This window comes from Dipodomys ordii, unplaced genomic scaffold, assembly GCF_000151885.1.
Source record: "Dipodomys ordii isolate 6190 unplaced genomic scaffold, Dord_2.0 Scaffold44, whole genome shotgun sequence".
Taxonomy (NCBI): domain Eukaryota; kingdom Metazoa; phylum Chordata; class Mammalia; order Rodentia; family Heteromyidae; genus Dipodomys; species Dipodomys ordii.
Genome location: NW_012267260.1, coordinates 7,785,585 through 7,794,364, shown reverse-complemented (window position 1 = coordinate 7,794,364; position 8,780 = coordinate 7,785,585). Strand labels below are relative to the sequence as shown.

The 8,780-nt window shown below is 41.8% G+C and overlaps 1 protein-coding gene across 1 annotated transcript in view; it reads right to left on the bottom strand.

The window, feature by feature from the left end:
* Nucleotides 1-8,780, bottom strand: part of Znf318 (zinc finger protein 318) — a 61,114-nt gene that overhangs the window by 19,097 nt on the left and 33,237 nt on the right. The window contains exons 4-5 of the mRNA XM_013019090.1: nt 5,645-6,284; nt 2,162-3,604 (exon numbers count right to left, since the gene is read on the bottom strand). Of these exons, the coding sequence (XP_012874544.1) occupies nt 2,162-3,604; nt 5,645-6,284 (2,083 nt within the window). The remainder of the gene's footprint in view (nt 1-2,161; nt 3,605-5,644; nt 6,285-8,780) is intronic.

Genomic DNA, 8,780 nt, shown 5'->3' with positions numbered 1-8,780 from the left:
TTGGTCCGGTCGTGGGGCCTGAACTCTGGGCCTGGGCACTGTCCCTCAGCTCTTCAGCTCAAGGCTAGCGCTCTACCACTTGAGCCACAGCGCCACTTCGGCTTTTTTCTTATGTGGTGCTGAGGAATCAAACCCAGGGCCTCAGGCATGCAAGGCAAGTGCTCTACCACTGAGCCACCTTCCCAGCCCTGACAATAATTTTTTTAAAAAAGAAAAAAATACTATTATAATTTTATTGCAGTTGAACTCAGATCTGAGGAGAGTACTTTTAACTTTTGAGAAAATAGATATTTCAATGCTTTATATATAGATGACCATTAGACTATAGTCATTGTATTCATATACTGTTCTGTAGAATGGGAACTTCTTTGTACAACTACTTAAATAATAAAAAAAGAATATAGTCATTTAAGTTTCTCAGCATTCTGTATTTATAAAGTAATATTTGTACCAGTTTTAACTATATGTGTATTTTGGAAGTCATAGTTTGTGTATATTTCTTTTTTTGTTGTTATTGGGGGGGTGGTGGTCATGGGGCCTGAACTCTGGGTCTGGGCGCTGTCCCTCAGCTCTTCAGCTCAAGTCTAGCACTCTATCACTTGAGCCACAGTGCCACTTCCAGCTTTTTCTGCTTACATGGTGCTGAGGAATCAAACCAAGGGTGTCATGCATGCAAGGCAAGCACTCTACCACTGAGCTACCTTCCCAGCCCAGTTTGTGTATATTTCATAGCAGGTATGCTTTTTAAAGTGTATGCATGCCATTTTTTAAAATCCAAAATTAATAATGCTATACTTAATATTATACATTCCCTATTCTGCATATTTTACCAATTTTATAAGGAAGAAATTATAAATAAGTGACGATGATGTTAGGAAGAAGTTGTTCTCTTAGGAAAGAGTGTTATAAATAAAAATACTACTTATGGGCTGGGAATGTGGCTTAGTGGTAGAGTGCTTGCTTAGCATGCATGAAGCCCTGGGTTTGATTTTTCAGTACCACATACACAGAAAAGGCTGGAAGTGCTGTGGCTCAAGTGGTAGAGTGCTCGCCTTGAGCTGAAGAGCTAAGTTCAGGCCCCATGACCGACAAAAAAAATACTATTTATGAGCCGGCACACCTGTCATCCTAGCTACTCAGGAGGCTGAGATTTGAGGATCACAGTTCAAAGCCAGCCCAGGTAGGAAAGTCCATGAGACTCTTATCTCTAATTAACCACCAGAAAACCAGAAGTGGCGCTGTAGCTCAAGTGGTAGAGTGCTAGCCTTCAACTGAAGAGCTGAGGGACAGTGCCCAGCCCCAGAGTTCAGGCCCTACAACTGACAAAAAACAAAACAACAACAACAAAAAAAAAAAAACCCCAACTATTTATAGCCATATTCAATTTAAGAAAAAATGAGTGTAAAAGCAAACTTTGAAAAATACATATATTCCTTGAAATTTTTCAGTATAATTGAATTGCCTATGATGTTGAGCCAAATTCTTATTCGTCTGATACTTTCACCTATTTTTTTTTGAGACTACGATAAAATAACAAACATTTTGGGGGAATATAGACAATAGGGGGTACTCAGAAAGTTGATTCAGAATCACAAATAATTTTATAAATGCATTTTTAACCATGTTTCACTTAATTGTTTCAGGATAACAAACTTAATTAGCTGTGTGCCAACCTAATAATATAGAAGTGTTTTTATTAAGTGACTATAAGGGCACAGTTAAAATTAAGTATTCTACTTCCCATGGAAATTCAAAATAAATACTGTATGTTTGAAGTTACAAATTTTACAGAAATTATGTATCTAGCTGTATTCTTTTAGACTTCATAAATTATAGATATTTAAGATACTTGTTGTGTTGAAAAGGGTAATAGTGATCAAGATACATTGCATTCATAAACTGCTTTGTTAAATGACAACTACTTAAATTATATATATATATATATATATACACACACACAAAATAAAAGAAAAAAATGTAAAAAATTTTTTAAAAAGATTAAAAAGGCTATACATACTATCTAAAGTAATGTTGGCAACTTCCAAATATTTCCACTTAAATGGAAGGGCTTTAATTTTTTCTAGCCATTCAACAAGTTTCCTTACAAATTTCTATTTTAAAACAGAAAACTCAGGCATGAATACCCAAAGCTAATATTCACCTTCTGCTTCTGGGAAGCACGATTCTTCTCATCAGAGATCTTTTCTGGATTATATCTTATGAGTGATGGGATAGAAACCTGAACAGGCACTTGGGTAGCAGGAAGTGAGCCTCGAACTGACTTCTTCTGTTTGGGTTCATTAGGAGTCACAGTGGGGATTATACGAAGATTGGGACGGCTACGAGTAGCTTGTTTGGCTACTGGCATTATCCTGTGTGGTTCAGGCAGAGGGTGGTTTGATGGTTGAGAGGCAGGATACATAGGCCATCTTGAGGCTGCATATGCCATATAGTGCCTATAGGTGTCAAAGGAGGAAGCAGGAATGGTAGCTCCCTGGTAGTTTGGAGGTATCCGAGCTGCAACAAACTGAGAAGTCCTTGGCATATGAAACTGAGATAAAGAAGCAGAGTGTGGAAGTCTAATTGGGGTAGATGGGGTTGATGGCAACATGCACCTGACTGCAACAGATGACTGAAACCCACTGCCAACCACCTCTTGTCCTGAAATATGACCAACTGGATGATCAGACTTTAAGAAAGGAGGACTATTTTTTGGAAGCAGATAAGGATCTACAGGGGAGGATGGGTGTGGATGGGACACCTCTGGAGAATGAGTATTGCTATGATGTGACTCCCTGCTTTCCAATCTATGGTGATCTGAGGAGTGCTGATCAGCTGACAAATGGTGGTCAACTGAGGAACAGCGGTCAGCTGAGAAGTGTCGGTCAACAGAAGAACGGCGGTCAGCTGAGGAACGTGATGATGGTTTCTTCCCATGAAGCCGTTCTTGGGTGCGAGCAGCTAGTTTACTAATCTCTGCTACTCCAATATCCAGCCCTATGGTCTTAAGCAAGTCATGAATCTTGGCATATTCTGAATTTGTCTCTTCTAGTGATTCTAACTTTATAGCTGGAGCTGAGGAGGAAAGGGAACTTGTCTTTTGCCTTGTAACTTTACTCTCAGAGCCAATGGACTTTGGTGGGGATTCTGTCTTTAAATCCTCTTCTTCATCACCATAGAGAAATTTTTCCTCATCTTCAATGTCAGGGAAGCTACATTGCCTTTTTTCCTGTGTACTGGTAGAATCAACCAGCATGCTCAGGATACGGGAAAAACCACTGCCATCTTGACTAGCTCGCTCATGGGGTAGTAAAAAGTCTATATGCCTCTCAGTTCCTTCAGTCTTCAAACCTAACTTTTCCTTGTGGCACAGAAAACTTCCAAATTTTTCTTTGAGAGGACTGTTCTCTTTGGGTATTCCAGGGAGGGGACCCCACTGGAAGAGTTTAGCCTGAGGTCCCTTCAGGGCAGGTTCCACTGTAGTCCCCTTGTTTTCAATCTCTGAGGAAAAAGCAGCAATAGCACCACTTAGTGGAAGAGATGAGTGTCCGGAGTAAAGAGGGTGATCCTGGTTGGAGTTAGTACTGCTGGAAAAATTCTCGGGCTGAAAAGACAAATACAACTGACTGAGACCCTGTGCAAAATCTCAGAACACTTAACAGATGAGATAAATTGTTTAACACACACACACACACACACACACATACACGCTGGGTGCTGGTAGCTCATGCCTGTAATCCTAACTACTGAGAAGGCTGAGGTCTGAGGATTGCTGTTCAAAGCCAACCTGGGCAGGAACGTCCATGAGACTCTTATCTCTAATTAACCACCAGAAAACTGGAAGTGGCACTGTGGCTCAAGTGGTAGAGCACTAGTCTTGAACTGAAGAACTCAGGGACAGCACCCAGGCCCAGAGTTCAAGACCTACTGCTGACACACAGACACACACAGACACACACACACATAGACACACACACACACAGACACACACACACACACAGACATACACACACTAAACCCTGTTCTTTCTGAATTAAGGAGATAAAAATATAGATAAATGGCAGGATATTCTTAGTGAAGGTCAAGATATGAGTCCCTATCTATCTCTCCAGATGTCTCTGCTGTAGCAAAGAGAAATAGGAATTTAAACAACTGGATGGAACCCTCACCTTTGCTTTGTTTTAGTCATTTTTCAATGAATGTAAATTCAAAAGGATTTTAGAAATAATCTAGCTTGTTTTCATTTCTATAAAAGCCTAAAAGAAAAATACTGTAAATGGTGAGGCTTTGAAGTGGCAGAGGAAAGTCTGTAACTCTAACTTAGCCTCCTTCTGCTTAAGTGTTTTGAGGCAAATGGCTTAGAAGCCTTTAACTAGGCTTTGCCTATTGTTCCATATGAAAAAAAAAAAAAATCAAGGCTGGGAATGCGGACATGACTTGCCTAAAAATCACATAGCAACTTGGTGGCAGAAGTAGTCCAAAAGCAGAATCACTTGATTTCTGGACTAGTCTTATGACTCATCTATACTGTCTTTTCTTTCTCTAAAGACAGATGGAATGTGGATCATCTCCTCCCTTTGCCCTTAAGTTTCACTTTCAAGAAACATAGTCAAAATTTCTATAGGGCCGGGCGCTGGTGGCTCACGTCTGTAATCCTAGCTACTCAAGAGGCTGAGATCTGAGGATAGAGGTTCAAAGCCAGCCTGGGCAGGAAAGTCCGTGAAACTCTCATCTCCAATAAAACCACAGAAAACCGGAAGTGGCGCTGTAGCTCAAGTGGTAGAGTGCTAGCCTTGAGCTGAAGAGCTGAGGAACAGCGCCCAGGACCAGAGTTCAAGCCCCACGACAGACAAAAAAAAATTTCTATAGGGCTATTAAAAATGACTATTTTCAAAAGTCAAAATAGGGGGCTAGGAAGGTGTGGCTTAGTGAGTGCTTGCCTAGCATGCATGAAGCCCTGGGTTCAATTTTTCAGTACCATATAAACAGAAAAGGCCAGATGTGACTCTGAGGCTCAAGAGTGCTAACCTTGAGCAAAAAAAGCAGCTCAGGTACAGTGCCAAGGCCCTGAGTTCAAGCCCCAGGACAGGCATAAAAAAAATATGGGCAACAGAAGCCCTCTACTGACACATCACAAGGCCTTTCATTTGGAGAATTCTAAAAGTATAGATCACAAGTGTAACAACATTAGTCCATCATCTATGACAAGGATACAGCCTCCAAGAAAGTAACCAAGATTGAAAGTATTATAGGAAGCCAGGTGTGGGTGGCTAATGCCTGTAATCCTAGCCACTTAGGAGGCTGAAATCTGAGGATTGTGATTTGAAAGCCAGCCAGGGCAGGAAAGTCCAAGAAAATCTTATTTCCAATTAACCACCCAAAAGTTAGACAAGTAGTAGAGCACTAACCTTGAGGGAATAAAGCTATGGAAGAGCACCTAGGCCCTGAGTTCATGCCTCTCCCCCAATGATAGGTATGTTTATGTTTATGCATATTTATGTTTGTGCATATATGTGTATATGTGCATATGTGTATATGTGCATATGTGTGTATATGTATGTGCATATATATATATATATATATATATATATAAAATTTTTTTAACAGGACTAGAAAGAGACCCTAGAAGAAATATAATAGAGACCTGCATGGAAGGCTCCATGTCCACCTCAATCCGTTTCTTCAGAATAGACTTCTTGGGCATAACAGACACTTCCTCAGGCCGGTGCAAAGAATAACCTGGCTCTGTTGCTGTCAATACACCTGACAATCCAGGGATGGAACAGCTAGTGCCACCACTGTCAACTCCCACTAACTCCTGACTCAAGTTCCTACTTTGTTCCTCCTCTTCCTCTCGCTTTCGTCTTGCAAGATCCAGCTCTCGAAACTCAGGATCTAGAAACCTAGGACTTGGACTTTGTCTACGCTGTCGATAGTTGCGAGTCCCTGATGTAAAACTTGGGTGATCCCCTCCCATGCTGTGTATCTTCTCCGTATCATCAAAACGAGGCCTTTTGACTTCCCGGCTCCTTTCTTCAGATCGTATAGAGTAGGAGCCTTTGAGTTTGTCTCTATTTCGTTCTGTTCCCCGCAACAGTTCATCATGACAACTCATATGGGGACTATAATCAGATCGATGCAGGAAAGTTTCCCTTGTTCGGTAGTCCTCATCAAGTTGTCCTAAGAAGGGACTAAGAGGCCGCTCTTCCCGGGAAATGTATCTCTCAAGACCCCGAGAGCCTTGGGAGCTTCGAGTGAAGACAGAATCATCAGCCAAATCATCCCTGAGAAAAGAGGTAAGTATCACTGAATACAATGAACTTGGAAAGAGCAGGATCAGAATACTTGATAAGGGAGTTATGGAATGTTTAGGGCAAAAGACAATAATCATAAAATTCAACAGTTTATCTATATAATACACAGAACTTTTCATCTCCTTTTCCCCAGGGACATAAACAGCTTCAGTTTCTAATCAAAGGGTGAAGCCAGGCACTGATGGCTCATACCTGTAATTCTAGCTACTCAGGGGGCTGAGATCTAAGGATCTCACTTTGAAGCCAGCCTGGGCAGGAAATTCTGTAACTTGTATCTCCAATAAATCACAGAAAAAGCCTGAAGTGGTACAGTGGCTCAAATGGTAGAGTGCTAACCTTGAGCAAAAAGGGAGCCCAGGGACAGCACCCAGCCCAGAGTTCAAGCCCCATGACAGAAAAAAACAAAAACAAAACAGGGCTGGGAATATGCCTTAGTGGTAGAGTGTTTGCCTAACATGCATTGAGGCCCTGAGTTCCCTTCCTCAGTACCATATAAATAGAAAAGCTGGAAGTGGCACTGTGGCTCAAGTGGTAGAGTGCTAGCCTTGAGCAAAAGAAGCTCAGGGACAGTGCTCACGCCCTGAGTTCAAGCTCCAGGTCTGGCAAAACAAATAACAACAAAAGAACCCTCTGGTGCATCACCTTTACAATTAAAAAAAACACACATAAACCCACAAAGGGTGATACTGCCAATTCATCTAGACAGAACTTTCAAGCTAATTCATTTCTTCCTTTCCTCCCCACCTGTCCTCCACTTTATGTGTGTGTTCTGGTACTAAGACTTAAACTCTGGGCCTCCTGATCTTACTAGGCTTTTTCACTTAAGTTATATCTCTACTTCCAGTTTTGTGCTTATTATCTGGAGAAATAAGTCCCTCAGATTTGTCTGCCTGATCTGGCTCCAAACCTCAATCCTCAGACCTCAGCCTTTTTTTTTTTTTTTGGTCAGTCTTGGGGTTTAAGCTCTGGGCCTGGGCACTGTCCCTGAGCTCTTCAGTTCAAGGCCAGTGCTCTACCACTTGAGCCACAGTGCCACTTCTGGTTTTCTGGTGGTTAATTGGAGATAAAAGAGTCTCACAGACTTTCCTGCCCAGGCTGGCTTTTAACTGTAATCCTCAGATCTCAGGGTCCTGAGTAGCTAGGATTACTGGTAGGAGCCACCGGCACCCGGCTAAATATTATTTATTTAGACAGCAAATAAATAATATTTATTGATTGAACTCAGAACCTTGAGCTGGCCAGGCAAGGGTTTTGCCATTTGAACCTTGCCCCCATGCTCAGATCTTGGCCTTCTGAGTAGCTAGGATTATAGGTGTGAGATAACAGTGTCCAGCTTCACTGTGTATTTTTATTTCACAGAAATTCTAAGACCTAAGCCAAGTACTGGTAGCTCATACCTGTAATCCTTGCTACTCAAGAGGCTGAGATCTAAGGACCACGGTTCAAAGCCAGCTAGGCAGACAAATCCTAGAGACTCTGATCTCTAATCAACCACTAGAAAACCAGTAGCACTGTGGATCAAAGTGGTAGAGCACGATCACTGAGTGAAAAAAACTCAGAGACAGGGCTCAGACCCTGAGGTCAAGCCCCTTGACCACCAAAAAAGAAAAAGAAGATCTCATATAGTATGAAGGTAAAAACAGAGGATGAGACAGCTGTCCCTTCAGTTAAGAGATCTACACCAAGCCAGGCGCCAGTGGCTCACGCCTGTAATCCTAGCTACTCAGGAGTCAGATCTGAGGATCAAAGTTCAAAGCCAGCCCGGGCAGGAAAGTCCTTGGGACTCTTATCTCCAATAAACAACCAGAAAACTGGAAGTGGCGCTGTTGCTCAAGTGGTAGAGCACTAGCCTTGAGCTGAAGAGCTCTGGGACAGTGCCCAACCCCAGAGTTCAAGCCCCACAACCAACAACCACACACCAAAAAAAAAAAAAGAGAGAGAGAGAGAGAGAGAGAAAGAGATCTACACCATATACAACTGACCTATTGTTGTTGTTGTTATTGTTATTTGGGGGGGGTTCCTATGGCTGTAGAGCTTCTATGACCCCAAAAAAGATTATTCAAATCATAAAAAAAGAACCTGTAGCATTTTAAGCACATAAGTTTTAAGTAACATGGAAAAAACTAAGTGTTCCCATGTCACCCACATTCTACAAGGAATCACTATTCAGAGGATGGGAATGACGGTATTACTGGTATATTTTGTTGTTGTTGTAATTATTTTATTAAGCTCAGGCTGACCCAAAACTTGTAGTCCTCCTACCTTATCCTTCCAAGTGCTAATACAATCATGTGCCACTATACCTGGCAATTGTTGATAACTTATACTATTTCTAGTAGCTATTTCTTGGATAGCTGTGGTTGTAGAAATGGTTTTTTTTTTTTTTTGTCGGTCGTGGGGCTTGAACTCTGGGCCTGGGCACTGTCCCTAAGCTCTTCAGCTCAAGGCGAGCGCTCTACCACTTGA